Consider the following 20,348-nt stretch of genomic DNA (forward strand, 5'->3'; position numbering starts at 1 on the left):
GTTCAAACTCAATAATCATAGAACTGAAAATTACTACTATAATGAAATATATTACATTTAGATTGGCAAAAATGATAAATCTGAAGGTACATTGTGTTGAGAAAGACATAATCAAAAACAATGTTTATACATTATTGATAAAGATGTAAATTGGTACAACCACTTTAAGATATACCAAAGTTGAACACCAGCAAATTTAATAACAATTTCAATTGTAGGAATATACCCTAGATCTTAAAGTGAAGTTCATTATGAAAACCTGGAATTGGTCCAAATATCCACTAATAGTATGTAAATATGTAAACTGAGGATGAATTATTATACAGGAGTGAAAATCCATGAACTACAACTACAATTGTAGTAGGATGAAAGGAACTGGAACATATAAAATTCATGGTATTGGCTACCTCCTGGGATAGAATAAGGACTTAGCAAAGGCCATATGAGTGTATTAAATTTTGGCTCTTAAATCTGGTGGTGGATTTATGGCTATTCATTTTATTATTTCTTATTACTTTGCTTTAGATTTGCATATATTTTATGTGTATATAGTAATTGGCACAATATCAGTTCTTATTCTTTAAAATGTATTGAGGCAGAAGCTAATGACAATCATTAATCAAGACAATCAAAATGATTACGATGTAAAAGGAAAATAAACATTTTAAACAATTCAGTAAATTATATATTTATTAAAGATTTTTTTATTTGAGAGAGAGAGAACACACAAGCTGGGGAGAGGCGCAGAAAAAGTTTTAAGCAGACTCCATGCTGACCGCAGAGCTGGTTGCAAGGCTCTATCTCACGACCCTGAGATCACAAGCTGAGCCAAAACCAAGAGTCAGATGCTTAACCAACTTGTGCCACCCAGGCATCTCTATAAGTTATATTTAATTTGCAAAGTAACTTACCCAATGTGTCACATTTCTCTCTAGCTCCACAAATGTCTTCCCTTAAAACAAAAAAGTTTGAAGCATTTTCAGAAAATATTTTTACAAGTCAAAACAAAGATAAAGAAGCTTGAACTATGATGTGACTATTACCACAAACTCACTTCCAAATCCAGATCTTATTAAGCTCTCAATAATTTGAACCTAGGATAATACACCATTTGTATATACCAATAAGCAATGTGTGCTATATAAAAATGACTGCTGAAAAGAGCTGAAGCTTTAACCACGTTCAATGATAAACTTTCTAAGTATATTTTTACCTCTGCCTTTATTTATGCTCTATTGTAATATAGTTTATGCTTTTCTAGATGTTCCAACATCATTATGAGCTTCAGCTATTATTCTCCACCCCATGTTCTCAGATATTACCAAATTGCTTACTTTTTTCTTCTGCATTACTTAGTCTCTACACATTCAATTTGACAGTTCTCTTGTCATTTCTTATGGTCTCCCTCTTCTAGCCTCCTTTGTCTACCTCTCATTTTATAATTCATTATCTCCAATCTTTGTTGCTTGGCCTCTAATTACAATCCAGGGAAGAACCATGGACTGATGATATAATATGGTGTATAAAATTAAGTCAATTCTGCTTTAGTTCTATTTATATGGACTATTTCATATGGACTAAGTGTTTCATTTCAGAGTTCTAGAAAGCAGAGATTTCGGAGTCTGACCCTTAAGTGGAAGAATTATTTCCTTTTGTCAACCAGCCAATCCTAAAATCGAAATATCCTGGTAGCCATCAGTGTTGCTGAAGCAAAGGCATGAATTAACAATATATAGTGGTGCTTGGAAAATGGACAATCATTTTATAATAGCAGAAGTTGTTTTCCTTAAGCAGGTTGAGAAAGACCCTCATAAATGCAGTCTAGTAATTAAGACATGTATTGAACATCAAAACACAGATTTTTTTTTTTGAAGTACAAGAAGTCCAAAAAGTGGACAACCAATTAAATTCAAAAGCTCTTCTTTCCAAGCGATTGAAATATCAAGTGGGGAATGAATATAACCTATATTCAGTTCCACAACTATGTTTATTTGCAATTATTTTTCGTAATTCTGTCCCTAAATAAGGAAATTATTTTGTTTCGGTCAATCCATTTCATTACTCAACAACCTAACATTGCTAATTTCCTAAGGAATCAACTAGCATTCTGGTCTGCAAGAACAATGTGTTCAGAAAGTAGTATCTTTTGCAATACAAGTTCTCATAGAACACTTCTGTGTATTATCAATAAAGAATTAAGGTAACAAGAAGTATCAGTGATCATGCAGGACAGAAAGGGTAAACAACGGCAGTTGGAAGGGTTATCTCTAAAACTGTACCTAGTGATAAGAACAGCAGTGTCATGGTGAGAAGGGTGAGCATCATCAAGAACATTCTGAGTTTGTTGCCACAAACAGAAGTTACGCAATGTGGTAGCTGCATTGTAACTGATGACTGGTCCTTCCTACACAAAAAAAGGAGCAATTCAATATTACATTAAAACATCCAAGCTTGTCAGCATCCTTCATCCTTGCAATTTATTAAATAGCATTTTCAGAGGCAAGTGAGGTGGCATTTCTCCCTCATATTTATTCAGGAATATTTTAGCCATACATAAGACATGATCAAAAGGGGATCTAGTGAGAACTTTTCAATGTAACCATCCAATACTGAGGATCAAAAAACTTCTAAAAAACTGTATTTTAAATCCTTCAATGACAGGATTATAAAAGGAATACCTCATTGTTTTTAAGCCTTAAGTTTTAGTGTTGTTTTTATTACTTCCTTTCTTTTTGTTTCCGTCACAGTATAAAAAGTTAATCTCACTCCTTTTCAAATCAAGTTTTTAAATGTAAATTTTAGAAATACCTCATTTCCAATAACAATTTTGTGATCTATATATATTGTTACTAGGAGCCTACTACAATTAAGATTACTAACTTCAGGCCTGTTTCTTACCTCTTCATTATGAATTACAACTAATTTTACAATTACTATGTTGATAAGATTTCCAATACTTGAGTCCTTGTAGATTGCTGCAACCTGCAAAGAAAAAAATGTAGGATTATCTGCATTGTAGAATGTTAAGCAGCACCGGAGTTTACTTCTAGTTCTTAATAGAACTGTACTTAATTAATACTGTGCTGTGCTATAATGAGAATATGTTCTATCTTCTTAAAGTCTTATTACATATGCTCTTCTAAGACAGTCTTTTAGATGTTGTAAATGTAAATTTTGATGTAATAACTGCTAATAAAATTATATTGAAAGTGTTTTATTTAAAAAGTGTAGGATTAGATGCCTAAATGAGTTATTTCTTCTCAAACATAAATTGAAACCAGTCCTAGAACATCAATTCTCTGATTCAGCTGCATGCTGAAATCTCCTTTGGACCCTTTCACAAATCCAGACGCCCAGGCCACATCCCTTACAAATTAAATCAGAATCTCTAGGGTTGAGATGCAGGCATCAGTATCTTTTAAATTTCCCCAGTATTTTTTAATGATTCCAACGTGAACCTGAGTTTGAGAACCCGTATCCTTTAAACCTACTACTGAGATCAGCAGCATATAGATCTCCTAGAGCTGATTAGAAACACAGAATTGCAGGGCCCACCCTGGACTAGTGAATCAATCTGCATTTTAACAAAGTTCTCAAGTAACCTGAACACTGAGAGCTTGGAAAATAGATGATTCAGCAGGAATTTCACTTCATTCTGTGTCACAATCCATAATTTACACAACCATTATTCTCCATAAAAATATATAAGTTTTACCTATTTTTCTGGTAGTTTTACCTAATATTTTCCACAATGGCTGTATATTTCCAATTCTGAGTATGCTTATAATTTTTAATGGTTAGCACTACTGGAATCCATGGAAACAGATTCATCCAAAAACCACATAAGGAACCCTAGAAGAGGTCACAGTTCACAACCTGGTCTTTAATTCTCCAAGACTGAAAAAAGCAATTCTATGAGGCCCTCTCCATGGGCTCAGTTTGTGATTCCTCGTTAAGGTGCTAATTCACTAGATTCATCTCTACTTGTAGCCATCATAAAGGTTCCTCTGCAGTAGTGGTTTCTTCCACATCCAATGCCTCAGGGTCTTGCCCTCCTTCAGAGACATAATCCCCTCAGGACCTGGACCACCTGTGCAATGAAAATTTTTTCCAAAGATAGGCAGTAGTCTCTTTTGACAATGACCTTAGTAACACCTTTCTTGATAGGTTCCCTCAGGCAAGGGGAAAAAAGCAAAACTAAACTATGAGGACTACACCAAAATAAAAAGCTTTTGCATGACCAAGGATACCATCATCAAAATTAAAGGCAACCTACTAAATAAGACATTTGCAAATGATATATTCAATAGGGATTAGTATCAAAAATATATAAAGAACTTAAAAACAATCTGATTAAAATAGGGCAGAGGACCTGAATAGACATCTTTCCAAAGATGACATACACATTGCCAACAGACACGTGAAAAGTTGCTCAACATCACTGACCAGGGAAATGCAAACCAAAACCACAAGATAACACTTTACACCTAACAGGAATGGTTGGTATCAAAAAGACAAGAAATAAGTGTTGGTGAAGATGTGGAGAAAAAGGAACCTCTGTGCACCACGGATGGGAATGTAAAGTGACTGCAACCACTGTGGAAAACAGTATAAAGGTTCCTCAAACAATAAAAATAGGAATACCATATGATCCAGTAATTCCACTACTGGGTATTTACCCAAAGAAAACACTAATTCAAAAAGATATATGCACCCTTATGTTTATTACAACAGCATTATTTACACTAGCCAAGATATGGAAGTAATCTAAGTGTCCACTGATAGATGAATGGTTAAGACATGGTATATACGTAACAGAATATTACTCAGCCGTAAGAACGATATCTTGCCATTTGTGGCAACATGGAGGAACCTAGAGTATAATGCTAAGTGAAATAAGTCAGACCAAAAAAGACAAATACCATATGACTTCACTTATACATGGAATCTAAAAGGCAAAACAAAGCATTAATAGACTCGTAAATACAGAGGACAAACTGGTGGTTGCCAGAGGGGAGGGGGTGGGGGATGGGCAAAATGGGTGAAAGAGAGTGGGAGATACAAGTTCCCAGTTATGGAATAAGTCATGGGGATGAAGGGTACTGCATAGGGAATACAGTCAACAGTGTTGTAAGAGCATTGCATGGTGACAAACTGTAGCTAAGCTTGTAGTGAGCATAGCAAAGCGTGTAGAGTTGTAGAATCACTCGAATCACTGTGGTACACTTTGTGAACTATACCCCAGCTTAAAGTTTCTGAAACCTGAATCACCATCTCCTGGACCACTTCCCAAACCAAGATAGCAATTGCTTGAGGAAGTACTACTTGTCTCATCTTTTTATAAATGTTCAGCATCTACACCCTGCTTTGTTGGCTAGCAACACAGAGAGCGAAGGAAGACACGGACCCTGATCTTCTGAAGCTTAAAATTTGCTGGAAGTACTAGCAGTGAAGACCTCAATTCCATCAGCCAAGGCGGTTTCAATATAACTGAATAATATACATGGTTGCTGCTGTTTTGCTACACGGAGTACAACCACAACCAGAGCCCAAATCACCTCTGGAAATGCTGACACTGTAGAGTCAGCATGGACTTCAATACACATTCCAGCACCTTTTCTGTTGTTTTAGCTGCACGGCCACAAATATTTACAATGGTCTACCGATGGTGGTACCTTCAGCTCTGGCAGTAGCACTTTTTGGCAAAAGTGGGCATCTTGTGGGGTTGAGAGTACGTTAAAACAGGGACAATCAAATGGTTGGCAATTTCAAGCAGGTCTGTTAACACTGCAGTATTGCAAACTTGAAAATGGGAGCTGTGGAAATTTGTAGCTGAACTGGTATTTTCCATGTAACTTAAAAAAAATACTTATCTCCCAGGGAAAATAAAGTATACCCATACTTGTAACTACAGAGTTATCCTCTGATCCAGTGAGTTTAAAAGTGGATGTTTTTCTAAGTCACATTACAAAGTAAATAATACACCTCAAAGGTATGCACAGAGGCTCTTTCTCCCACCCTTAAAAATGAACAGTTGTGAAGACTTCTACATCACAGGAAACCATGCATTCCCAGTTATGCCATAGAGAAGAAAGCTTAAGTACTATGAAGTATCTACATAGCTAATTTCTCTATTCATTGCCCTAAAGATGTTGACTAACAATGACAATCAGATATTTTAGTATCAGCTACAAAATATATAGTCTTAAAAATACTGAGTTTCAGAAGGAACCAGATACTGCACCTGTAACAGCTCTATAAGACGTGGCATATATATCTACAACGGAACATAACTCAGCCATACAAAAGAATGAAATCTTGCCATTTACAATGACATGGATGGAGCTACAGAGTATTATGCTAAGTGAAATAAATCAATCAGATACAAATACCATATGATTTCACTCAAATGTGAAATTTAAGAAACAAAGTGTGGGGGGGTAGGACGAGGCAAACCGAGAAACAAACTCTTAACTGTAGAGAATAAACTGATGGTTACCAGAGGGGAGGTGAGTGGGGGGATTAACGAGCACTCTTGCTATAATGAGCACCGGGTGTTGTATGGAAGTGTTGAATCACTATATTGTACACCTGAAACTAATATTACACTGTATGTTAACTGGAATTTAAATGAAAACTTAAAAATAATAAAACCTTATTCTTTTAGAGGTAAAAAATACAAAAACAGAGGGCTCAGCTTAATTCTTCACACACACCTCTCCGCCCCAAACTCAGATTGATATTTTCCTTTTACACTAAAATGGTTATCATGAAGTAATTAAGGGTATCCTATTTAATTGTATGCATTTCCTAATGTATGTACTGACCATCATCTATGTGCTCATATTCAATATATATACCTTCTACTATATTTGGATATTTAAAGGTTTATGGTATAACTATTCAATTAAATGGAATTGTGAAGCAGGCAGATGAATGACAAGGCCCGTTTCATTACTCAGAGGCTTTGCTAATTGGCATGTACAATGTGCTTCTCTCATCCCCAAACTACCACCCCATATTAGATTGCCATGATGGTAGAGTACCATGTTTGCTACTTCTTCATGAATACATTCATAAGTTTGTTGGCTTTAGCTCTAACCATTGTATCTATCTTAGGGAATTTCAGCATTCCACTCTAAGCCCTTCTAATTAGCTCTTGGTACAAAACTCTCTTTCAGAACCCTGATGTGTTTCATGACGTTGCCCTGCTATGATCCCTTGACCATGGCCTCAGAGAACTGTTATATAGTCAGGAGACCGTGGTTTTAGTTCTAGCTCTATTACTAGTTACAAGGAAGTTTCTCAACTCTAGAAATGGGTCTATCTACTTTTTGTCTCAATACCTGCAACCATATTGAGGCACCGAGCACCCTTGGTCACAATGCCCTAGCGTATTTAATTAGTATTTACCAGGTGCTGTTGGGGGAAGAGTGTAGAGGGCATTTTTTCTAAAGAACAAAATCATTCCACAGTTAGAGAAATGTTGAGTAAAAAAGTTAGGTAAAACAGAAATCAGTGGCATTCCTATACACCAACAACAAGACAGAAGAGAGAGAAATTAAGGACTCCATCCCATTTACAATTGCACCCAAAACCATAAGATGCCTAGGAATAAATCTAACCAAAGAGGCAAAGGATCTGTACTCAGAAAACTATAAAATACTCATGAAAGAAATTGAGGAAGACACAAAGAAATGGAAAAACGTTCCATGCTCTGGGATTGGAAGAACCAACATTGTGAAGATGTCAATGCTACCTAGAGCAATCTACACGTTCAATGCAATCCCCATCAAAATACCATCCACTTTTTTCAAAGAAATGGAACAAATAATCCTAAAATTTGTATGGAACCAGAAAAGACCCCGAATAGCCAGAGGAATGTTGAAAAAGAAAAGCAAAGCTGGCGGCATCAAAATTCCGGACTTCCAGCCCTATGACAAAGCTGTCATCATCAAGACAGTATGGTACTGGCACAAAAACAGACACATAGATCAATGGAACAGAATAGAGAGCCCAGAAATGGACCCTCAACTCTATGGTCAACTAGTCTTCGACAAAGCAGGAAAGAATGTCCAATGGAAAAAAGACAATCTCTTCCAACAAATGGAGTTGGGAAAATTGGACAGCCACATGCGGAAGAATGAAACTGGACCATTTCCTTACACCACACACAAAAATAGACTCCAAATGGTTGAAAGACCTAGATGTGAGACAGGAGTCCATCCAAATCCTAAAGGAGAACACAGGCAGGAACCTGTTCGACCCCAGCCGCAGCAACTTCTTCCTAGAAACATCACCAAAGGCAAGGGAAGCAAGGGCAAAAATGAACTATTGGGACTTCATCAAGATAAAAAGTTTTTGCACAGCAAAATAAACAGTCCACAAAACCAAAAGACAACCGACAGAATGGGAGAAAATATTTGCAAACGACATATCAGATAAAGGGCTAGTATCCAAAATCTATAAAGAACTTATCAAACTCAACACCCAAAGAACAAATAATCCAATCAAGAAATGGGCAGAAGACATGAGCAGACATTTCTCCAAAGAAGACATCCAAATGGCCAACAGACACATGAAAAAGTGCTCAACATTGCTCGGCATCAGGGAAATCCAAATCAAAACCTCAATGAGATACCACCTCACACAGTCAGAATGGCTAAAATTAACAAGTCAGGAAACGACAGATGTTGGCAGGGATGCGGAGAAAGGGGAACCCTCCTCTATTGTTGGTGGGAATGCAAGCTGGTGCAACCACTCTGGAAAACAGTATGGAGGTTCCTCAAACAGTTGAAAATAGAGCTACCATACGATCCAGCAATTGCACTACTGGGTATTTACCCCAAAGATACAAATGTAGGGATCCAAAGGGGTACGTGCACCCCGATGTTTATAGCAGCAATGTCCACAATAGCCAAACTGTGGAAAGAGCCAAGATGTCCATCGACAGATGAATGGATAAAGAAGATGTGGTATATATACACAATGGAATATTATGCAGCCATCAAAAGGAATGAGATCTTGCCATTTGCAACGACGTGGATGGAACTGGAGGGTGTTATGCTGAGCAAAACAAGTCAATCAGAGAAGGACATGTATCATATGACCTCACTGATATGAGGAATTCTTAATCTCAGGAAACAAACTGAGGGTTGCTGGAGTGGTGGTGGGTGGGAGGGAGGAGGTGGCTGGGTGATAGACATTGGGGAGGGTATGTGCTATGGTGAGTGCTGTGAATTGTGCAAGACTGTTGAATCATAGATCTGTACCTCTGAAACAAATAATGCAATATATGTTAAGAAAAAAAAAAGAAGATAGCAGGAGGGGAAGAATGAAGGGGGGGAAATCGGAGGGGGAGATGAACCATGAGAGATGATGGACTCTGAAAAGCAAACTGAGGGTTCTAGAGGGGAGGGGGGTGGGGGGATGGGTTATCCTGGTGATGGGTATTAAAGAGGGCATGTTCTGCATGGAGCACCGGGTATTATGCACAAACAATGAATCATGGAACACTACATTAAAAACTAATGATGTAATGTATGGTGATTAACATAACAATAAAAAATTAAAGAAAATAAGTTAGGTAAAAAAAGTAGTTATCTTCAGGGTCTTGAATAGGCTAACATATATACACATAATCTAGTGAGAGGTGTTATTTCACACAAATGCTTGAACATTTTTTTCCCCTTCTTGCTCTGGAAAGTGCCGCATTTTAGAATTTTTATTGATCTAATTAAAATGTATTGAATCTTTTATTCTTTAAGTGTTTGTTCTCCTGGCATATCAGGTTTATGTTTCTTTACAGGTCTCACAAAACAGTAATTCACAGACATTTATCAAAAAAAGGTAGAGAAGAAATGATATACCTTCTATTGTTTAACTATTAAGAAAATTCTAGGCAAAATACACTTCATGCAAATCATGAAGTTACTGTCACCATTAACCGACCAACTATTTTGAAAAAATTTGTATATAAAGCTTCAGCAAATGTACATATATGATATGCCTAGAGGCTATCTTCATTTTTATCATTTTTGCCACTTTTGAGATAACTGACGTATTAGTTTTAGATATACAATGATCTGATATATGTAGATATTGTGAAATGATCACATTAAGTTAACATCCATCACCACAGTTATAATTTTTTCTTGTGATGAGAACTTTTCAGTTCTACTCTAATCAATTTTCAAACATAAAATAATCACCATGTCAACTATTCACCACACTGTGTGTTACACCACTAGGACTTATAATATCAGTGAAAGCAATGATATTAAGTCAGTGTAATGCAATTGAGGGTTTTAGTTGATAAATGCCTCTATTTTAATACAGGGCTAATTCCTGATGATCACATGGTGCTCCTTAAATTTACACTATTAAATCTGTAAGAAGGTGACTATTATAAAGTCAAACCTTTGTGAACCCAATGGAGTATAGAAGCCTCTGACCTAGTAAATATTTTCAAGGTTTATTAAATAAGTCACTGAATATCAAAGTAAGTCTGTTGAAGAAAGTAACTCCTCTAGATGACAATTACTTTGGTAGTTTAATTATATGTAAATGCCATTTTAGTCAAATACTGTGACCCAAATTCTTTAAAGATAAAAGCTCTGGTATAGAAAATAGTTGAACATCTCTGATCATTTAACACAAACTCATTTCATTAGATAAACTATACACAATTCTATTCTTTCCAATTTTAATGTTGAAATCACTTTTTAAAAAGATTTTATTTATTTGAGAGAGAGAGAGCATGAGCAGGGGGAGGGGCAGAGGGAGAAGCAGACTCCATGTTGAGCAGCGAGCCTGATGCAGGGCTCGATCCCAGGATCTTGGGATCATGACCTGAGCTGAAGGCAGACACTTAATTGACTGAGTCACCTAGGTGCCCCTTGAAATCACTTTGAATAAAAGATCACTACACTATTTGTACAGCACTCTAGTGAATTAAATCACACATTTCTCTATCATTGTATACAGAAATTTTGTTAAATTGTTGAAAGTAAAGAAAAAGTTTAAGACACTACAAATGTTTACTTTGTGCAAGATGGTTAAGGGTAGATAATCCTCTCTCTAAATGGTGTATATAATCCATTTACTCAGTGTTGAAGCATTCAGCTATTTCCCCTATCTGGAGCCAACACACAAAAACTTCGTGACTTTGAACTCTAAGTGGTTCACAATTATACTTCAAGTCTAAATCACATTTTCTTGTCTTTTTCCTAAATTACTATCACCAAGAACATTACCGATATCCTGTGTGCACTTGAATAAATGCAGTTAATACCTTAAAAATGAGGACAGAATGTGCAAAATCTCAACGGCTCCTTCCTCAGTTGGTAACATCCATGGACACTTACATGGAGACAGCATTCCTCTTACCTCTTCAGAGCAATTTTGGAAATGGAATTCATTTGTGGAGATAAAACAAGTTGAACTAAATCTGACCAGCTCTATAAGTGTGCCCAACTGTCCCAGTTTGCCTAGGACTACAGGGTTTCCAGGGACATGAGTCTTAACATCACAACTAGGAAAGTCCCAGGCAAAAAAAGGAGAGTCTGTCACTCTTGCTCAGAGTTTCTTTTTGCATGGTTTATATCTGCAGGTTTATATCAGCAAATATAGTTGTGATCATGGCTTTACACACACACACACACACACACACACACACACATATATATGCAGAAAGTCTGCTGACTTTCCTGTATCCTTATCTGAACATTCTTTAACTTTTTGTTTAAAATTCCAGTTAGTTAACACACAGTGTACTATGCCCATCACAAGTGTCCTCCGTAATCCCCATCACCAGTTTCACTCATCCCCCCAGCCCACCTCCCTTCTAGTAATCATCCGTTTGTTCTCTAGAGTTAAGAGTGTTTCCTGGTTTGCCTCTATCCCTACCCTCATTTTTGAATGACACACATTCTTTTAGTGAAAAAGAATGGAGAAAGCATTAAACCCAGATAACTTATAAATCACCTGAAATTTGACCTCTGAAGAAGAAAGAAAACATATACAAAACCCAAACCACCTCAAAAGAGAGACTCTAAATTTTTCCTCCTCTCCATCTACATTTGGAATGCTTCCCTCTTCCTAACCCCGCGACGGTCCGTCTCCTTGTGAATGAGAGCTCAACACAACCAGCTGACTAGATCTATGAACTAATCCTCAACTGAAATTGGCTGTCCTAGTGGGACTAAGAACCTAGAAAGTGATACGTGCATACATTGGGCTACTGTTTCAAGCAATCTGAGAAACTCATTTACCTTCTTTGAAGTCAAAAGATCTGTTTTGCCCTTGATGAATTGTGGCTTTAAAACTCCCACGGACAACTTCAGTAATCTCCAGGTTATGCCACAGTATCTTCCAAACAGTGATTATATTGATTTTTATGTGAAATACAGGTAACAAAAACTCTTCTGAGGATGCCATTATCACCAAAACTGCGTGTAGCTATCCCAAAATTTTTTCAATAAACATTCCTCTTGTTCTCCTTTCCTCCTTCTAGTCCATGTTTCCAGAGCACAGGTATCAAAGTTGCCCATCATTAAGCAGTCTTCACAATCTGTTGCATTTACAAAATCTAATATTTTCTTTCAGTATCCCTACCCTCTTCCCCACAATTTTCTTAATGAATATCTCCTTTAACCATCTAAAATTACAAAGTTTATCCTATACTGTTCCATACAATTGATTCAATTTCCTATATTATCAACGAACAACCTCTGTGTCGGTGCTCTTATTAGAATCCCCTCATGAGCATGCCACACCCACATGTAGATAATTATACATCTAGATAATTACACATCTAATTACTTCAGATTCAGAGGTAAAAGCATGTTATCAGGACAAATTTCTATGTATAGCTGTTTTCATTTTAAATTTCAAGGCCACAAGTGTCCATTTTGTACAATTTCAGAAATCATTTTGAATCATCTGTTTTTTTGGTCTACTACGATGACATGCATTCTGAAAAAAAGTATTACTTTAATCACTATTCATTCTTTCATTAACTATTGGATGCCCACTTTGTACCAGACACTGGGCTTAGGAAACAGGGGCCATGTATTTCTTAAGCACATATAAGAATTTAAGGTGAAATGTTATATATAAGGAAAATAACAGGGTCTTAGTTTCTTCAAGTCAAAATGTACTTAACTGGGCATTTCTAGCTAAGAAAAATTTACAATGGCCAATAGATGTATCCTGGCCAAGTCTGTTCAATCAAGGGGGCCTGAATTCCCTAGTTTTTGGAGATGTATCTTGAAAGAAGTCGCTGTGGCCAATGTCAAAGAGGTTACTACCTATGTTCTCCTCCAGAATTTTGATGGATTCCTGTCTCACATTGAGGTCTTTCATCCATTTTGAGTTTATCTTTGTGTATGGTGTTAGAGAATGGTCGAGTTTCATTCTCCTGCATGGGGCTATCCAATTTTCCCAGCATCATTTATTGAAGAGACTGTCTTTTTTCCATTACATGTTTTTTCCTGCTTTGTTGAAGATTATTTGACCACAGAGTTGAGGGTCCATATCTGGGTTCTCTCTTCTGTTCCATTGGTCTATATGTCTGTTTTTGTGACAGTACCAGGCTGTCTTGGTGATCACAGCTTTGTAACACAGCTTGAAATTGGGCAACGTGATGCCCCCAGCTTTGTTCTTCTTTTTCAACATTTCCTTGGTGATACGGGGTCTTTTCTGATTCCGTACAAATTTTAGGATTGTTCGTTCTAGCACTTTGAAAACTGTCATTGGAATTTTGATCAGGATGGCACTGAAGGTATAGATTGTTCTGGGTAGCATAGACATTTTAACAATGTTTATTCTTCCTATCGATGAGCATGAATATTTTTCCATCTTTTTGTGTCTTCTTCAATTTCTTTCATGAGTGTTCTGTAGTTCCTAGAGTATAGATCCTTTACCTCTTTGGTTAGGTTTATTCTGAGGTATCTTACGGTTTTTGGTGCTATTGTAAATGGAATCGTTTCTCTAATTTCTCTTTCTACAGTTGCATTGTTAAAGGAAGCAACTGATTTCTGCGCACTTGTATCCTGCCACATTACTGAATCGCTGTATGAGTTCTAGTAATTTGGGGGTGGAGTCTTTTGGGTTTTCCACATAAAGTATCTTGTTGTCTGCAAAAAGAGAGAGTTTGACTTCTTTGCCAATTTGAATACATTTTCTTCCTTTTTGTTGTCTGATTGCTGTTGCTAGGACTTCTAGTACTATGTTGAACAAGAGTGGCGAGAGTGGGCATCCTTGACATGTTCCTGATCTTAAGGGAAAGGCTCTCAGCTTTTCCCCGTTGAGGATGATATTCGCTGTGGGTTTTTCATAGATGGATTTTATGAACTTGAGGAATGTTCCCTCTATACCTATACTCTGAAGAGTTTTAATCAGGAAAGGATGTTGTATTTTGTCAAATGCTTTTTCTGCATCAATCTTTGACATCGGCCACAGCAACTTCTTTCAAGATACATCTCCAAAAGCTAGCGAAACAAAAGCAAAAATGAACTTTTGGGACTTCATCAAGATAAAAAGCTTCTGCACAGCAAAGGAAACAGTCAACAAAACAAAGAGGCAACCCACAGAATGGGAGAAGATATTTGAACATTTGAACATTACAAAGTGCTGATTTCCAAGATCTACAAAGAACTTCTCGAACTCAACACCCAAAAACCAAATAATCAAGTCAAAAAATGGGCAGAAGACATGAACAGACACTTCTCCAAAGAAGACATACAAATGGCTAACAGACACATGAAAAAATGTTCATCATCATTAGCCATCAGGGAAATTCAAATCGAAACCACATTGAGATACCACCTTACACCAGTTAGAATGGCAAAAATTGACAAGGCAAGAAACAACAAATGTTGGAGAGGTTGTAGAAATAGGGGAACCCTCTTACACTGTTGGCGGGAATGCAAGTTGGTACAGCAACTTTGGAAAACAGTATGGAGGAGCCTCAAAAACTTAAAAATAGAGCTACCCTATGACCCAGCAATTGCACTCCTGGGTATTTACCCCAAAGACACAGATGCAGTGAAAAGAAGGGCCATATGCACCCCAATGTTCATAGCAGCAATGTCCGCAATAGCCAAACTGGAAAGAGCCGAGATGCCCTTCAGTAGATGAATGGATAAAGAAGATGTGGTCCATATATACAATGGAATATTACTCAGCCATCAGAAAGGATGAATACCCAACTTTAAATCAACATGGATGGGACTGGAGGAAATTATATTAAGTGAAATAAGTCAAGCAGAGAAAGTCAATTATCATGTGCTTTCACTTATTTGTGGAACATAATAGTATGGAGGACATTAGGAGAAGGAAGGGCAAAATGAAGGGGGGGGGAATTGGAGGGAGAGATGAACCATGAGAGACTATGGACTCTGAGAAACAAACAGGGTTCTAGAGGGGAGGGGGGAACGGGGGATTGGTTAGCGTGGTGATGGGTATTAAGGAGGGCATATACTGCATGGAGCACTGGGTGTTATACGAAAACAATGGATCATGGATCACCACATCAAAAACTAATGATGTATTGTATGGTGACTAACAGAATAAAATAAAAAAAAGTGGGCCTGAATTCCCTAAATGTGAATAGAGGTACTTCTAGCCATTAGATAAGTTCCAATACCCTAACTCTATATAAATAAGTGACTAATTCATTAACTAAACCAGGAGACTCCTGAGCACAAAAGGGGGGTGGCTTTTAGTAATTACTCCAAAACAGTCCTAAATCCAGAAATGTCCCAGACAACAGATTTAAGTAGGTGTATGTATAGAATATTGTACAGGTCCTTCACTAGGACTAGAATTCTGTTCCAGGGATACTGCCACCACCCCTGCTCAACAGAGATGTTAATATCAGATCAAGAGCTCTCACAGCTACTGTGATCTTATGTTCCAAATTTGCTAAAGCAGCTCTCAGTAATAACCTACCCTTTTATCCCCATAAATACATTTACAATTTAAAATGTCATTTCTCCCAATGAAAATGAAAACAATGGTCCAAAATCTTTGGGATGCAGCAAAAGTGGTTGTAATAAGGAAGTCTATAGCAATACAGGCCTACCGTAAGAAGAAAACTGTCAAATGAACAACCTAACCTTACACATAAAGGAGCTAGAAAAAGAAAAAAACCCAAAACCAGCAGAAGAAAGGAAATAAAGATTAGAGCACAAATATAGAAATTAAAAAAAAATAGATCAGTAAAATCAGGAGCCAGTTCTTTGAAAGAACAAAATGGATAAACCTCTAGTCAGACTCATCACAAAAGAGGATCCAAATAAAGTCACAAATGTCACAAATGAAACACCAACACCACAGAAATACAGTTTTAAGGGATTATAAAAAGTTATATGCCAACAAATTGGACAACCTTAAAGAAATGAATTCCTTAAAAACATATAACCTATCAAAACTGAAGCAGGAATAGAAACTTTGAACAGACTGATTACCGGGAATGAAATTGAATCAGTAATCAAAAAACTCCCAATAAACAGAAGTCCAGGACCAGATGGCTTCACAGGTGAATTCCAAATATTTAAAGAGTTAATATCTATTCTCCTCAAACTATTCCAAAAAATAGAAGCAGAAGGAAAATTTCCAAATTCATTTTATGAGGCCAGTAGCATCCTGATACCAAAACCAGATAGAGATAGCACACAAAAATAGAACTACAGGCCAGTATCTCTGATGAACATAGATGCAAAAATCCTCAACAAAATACTAGCAAACTGAATCCAACAATACATTTAAAAAAAAAAAAATCATTCACCACGATCAAGCAGGATTTTTTCCTGGGATGCAAGGATGGTTCAATATTCGCAAATCAATCAATGTGATACATCACGTCAATAAGGATAAAAACCATATGCTCATTTGAATAGATGCGGAAAAAGCATTTGACAAAGTAAAACATCCATTCATGATAAAAACCCTTAACAAAATAGGTTTAGAGAAAACCTACCTCAACATAATAAAGGCCTTATATGAAAAACCCACGGCTGGGGTACCTGGGTGGCTCAGTTGGTCAAGTATCTGACTTCAGCTCAGGTCATGATCTCAGGGTCCTGGGATCGAGCCTCATCTTGGGCTCCCCATTCAGTGGGGAGTCTGCTTGTCTCTCTCCCTCTGCCCCTCCCCCTGTTTGTGTGCTCACTCAAATAAATAAAATCTTTAAAAAAAGAAAAAGGAAAGTAAAACCCACAGGCAAAATCATACTCAATGGGGAAAAACAGAGCTTTTCCTCTAAAATCAGGAACATAACAAGGGTGTCTACTCTTATTACTTTTATTCAACATAGTACTGGAAATTCTAGCCACAGCAATTAGACAACAAACAAAATAATAGGCATCCAAATTGTTAAGAAGTAAAACGTTCGCTATTTGCAGATGGGGTGATACTATATGTAGAAAACCCTAAAGACTCCAAAATACTACTAGAACTGATAAATGAATTCAGTAAAGTCACAGGATACAAAAATCGATGTACAGAAATTTGTTCCATTTTTATACACCAATAATGAAGCAGAAAAAGAAAATAATCCCATTTACAGGTGTTCTAAAAAACCAAATATCTAGGAAGCTTAACCAAAGAGGTGAAAGGCCTATACTCTAAAAACTATAAAACACTGATTCTTTGGATCAAGAAGATCCAAAGAAATGGCAAGGCATTCCATGCTCATGGACTGGAAGAACAAATATTGTTAAAATTCCTATACTATCCAAAGTAATCTACACATTTAATGCAATCCCTATCAAAATACCAATGGCATTTTTCACAGAGCTAGAACAAACAATCCTAAAATTTGTATGAAACCACAAAAGACCCTGAATAACCAAAGCATCTTAAAAAGAAAAGCAAAACTGAAGACATCACAATTCCAGACTTCAGGTTATATTACAAAGCTGTAGTAATTAAAATAATACAGTACTGGCATAAAAATAGACATGTAGATCAATAGAACAGAAAACCCAGAAGTACATCCACAACCATATGGTCAATTAATCTTCAGCAAAGCAGGAAAGAATATCCAATGGGAAAAAGACAATCTCTTCAACAAATGGTGCTGGGAAAACTGGACAACTACAGGCAAAAGAATGAAACCGGATCTCTTTATCACACCATGCACAAAAATAAACTGAAAATGGATTAAAGACCTAAATGTGAGACCTGAAACCATAAAAATCCTAGAAGAGAACACAGGCAGCATTTCTCTGGCATCAGCCATACTAACAGTTTTTTTTAGAGATGTCTCCTAAAGCAAGGGAAATAAAACTATTGGGACTACATCAAAATACCAAAGCTTCTAAAAAAAAATTACAAAGCTTCTGCATAGCAAAGGAAACAATCAACAAAACTAAAAAGCAACCGGGGGGGGGCGGAGCAAGATGGCGGAGGAGTAGGAGACCTAGATTTTGTCTGGTCTCAGGAATTCAGCTGAATAGGGATCAAACCATTCTGAACACCTACGAACTCAACAGGAGATCGAACAGGAGAGTAGCAACAACTCTCTGAACAGAGAAGCGACCACTTACTGGAAGGTAGGACGTGCAGAGAAGTGAATCCGAGGCAATATTCGGGAGGATAGACGGCGGGGGAGGGGCCTCCGCCGGCCGCTTCTGGCAAGTGCTAGAGCCGCGGAGCACAAAATCGGACCTTTTAAAAGTTGGCTCGGCGGAGGGACGTCGCTGCAGTGGCTAAGCGGGGGGTGGAATCCTCCCGGGTCAGTGTGGTCTCAGGACCCTTGGGGTCACAGAGAGACCGGAGGTGCCTGAGTGCGGCAGAGCTCCCAGGTGTCGGGGCGGGGAAGCCGGGTGCAGAGACGGAGCCGAGGCGCGGGCTCTCAGCTCGGGGTTGCCATAAACTGTGATCTGCGGCCCAGTCGGGGCACGGCTCCCCCAGCAAGGACCCAACAAGCAGCAGATCCGGGGAGATTCCCCTTCCTTCCCGGGGAGGAGCGGTGCGGGAACGCACCGCAGGGATCTCCTGGGTTTGGAGACTCCACAAGGGGACGGGTGCCAGAGATAGCAACGCTCGATCACAGGCCGGGTGAGCACGGAGTGCGGCCAGAGACCGGGGACACGGGAGTGACTGCTTTTCTCTGGGGGCGCACTGAGGAGCGGGGCCCCGAGTTCTTGGCTACTCCGGGCGGAGACTGGGAGGCCGCCATTTTCGCCCTGGTCCTCCAAGGCTGTACCGAGAGCTTGCAGGGAACAAAAGCCCCTGAGAGCAAACTGGAGCAGCTTCCTTAGCCCGGACCGACAAGGGCGGGGCAATTCCGCCTCCGGCAAAGACATTTGGAAACCACAGCAACAGGCCCCTCCCCCAGAAGATCAACACAAACAGCCAGCAAGCCAAGACCAAGTTGATCGATCAAGGAGAATAGGAGAACTCCAGCGCTAGGGGAATACTGCACATAGATTCATGGCTTCTTTTTTTTTTTTTTTTTTTACCATGATTCATTATTTCATCAAAGTTAATTTTTGTTGACTTTTTTTTATTTTTCTTTTTCCCTTTTTCAACCAACATCTTATAAATCCCTTTTTAAAAAAAAAAACATTTTTTATTTTTTTTTCATTTTTAGAGTCATATTTTATCCCTTCATAGTAGTTATCCTTGTTTTTGGCATATATATAAGTTGTTCTCTCTTTAAAATTTTGAGGTACAGTTTCTTCTAACAGATCAAAATATACCCTAAACCACTAGTGTATGGCTTGGTTCTAGTCTCCTGCCTGATCACATTCTCTCCCTTTTTCCTTTTTTTTTTTTTTTCCTTAAATCTTCTTTCTTTTTTCAAACAACTTATCTTACCAAGTCCTTTTATAAAATCTTTTATAATTTTCATCTTTACAGTCATCTTCCATCCCTTCATTGTATCAACCCTTATTTTGTACATATATGTCTTTCTTCCTTTAAAATTTTAGGAGGCACTTTTTTCTAACAGACCAAAATATACCCAAAATCTAGTGTGTGGCACTGATCTATGCACTAGCCTGATCATATTTGATCATATTCTGCCTTTTTTGAATTGTTTTGTTTTTGTTTTTATCTTTTTTTTTCTTTTTTTTTCCTTTTTCTCTTTCTTTTTTCTTTCTTTCCCTTTCTTTTCCCCTGGTTTCAGGTCTTTTCTGATTTGTATGCAGTATATTTGCTGGGGACGTTGTAAACCTGTTAGCCTTTTGTTCTCTCATTCATCTATTCTCCTCTGGACAAAATGACAAGACGAAAGAAATCACCTCAGCAAAAAGAACAAGAGGTAGTACCGTCAGCCAGGGACCTACTCAATACGGACATTAGTACGATGTTGGACCTAGAGTTCAGAATCATGA

At 37.7% G+C, this 20,348-nt stretch overlaps 1 protein-coding gene across 1 annotated transcript in view; it reads right to left on the reverse strand.

Moving 5' to 3' along the window:
• ADAMTS20 (ADAM metallopeptidase with thrombospondin type 1 motif 20) overlaps positions 1–20,348 on the reverse strand; it is a 181,902-nt gene that overhangs the window by 116,992 nt on the left and 44,562 nt on the right. Inside the window, exons 5-7 of the mRNA XM_028123173.1 lie at positions 2,899–2,982; positions 2,280–2,404; positions 912–952 (exon numbers count right to left, since the gene is read on the reverse strand). Of these exons, the coding sequence (XP_027978974.1) occupies positions 912–952; positions 2,280–2,404; positions 2,899–2,982 (250 nt within the window). The remainder of the gene's footprint in view (positions 1–911; positions 953–2,279; positions 2,405–2,898; positions 2,983–20,348) is intronic.

The sequence above is a fragment of the Eumetopias jubatus genome, unplaced genomic scaffold (assembly GCF_037043125.1).
Source record: "Eumetopias jubatus isolate StellerSeaLion01/CBP00866 unplaced genomic scaffold, mEumJub1_p1.0 scaffold_8, whole genome shotgun sequence".
NCBI classification, from domain to species: domain Eukaryota; kingdom Metazoa; phylum Chordata; class Mammalia; order Carnivora; family Otariidae; genus Eumetopias; species Eumetopias jubatus.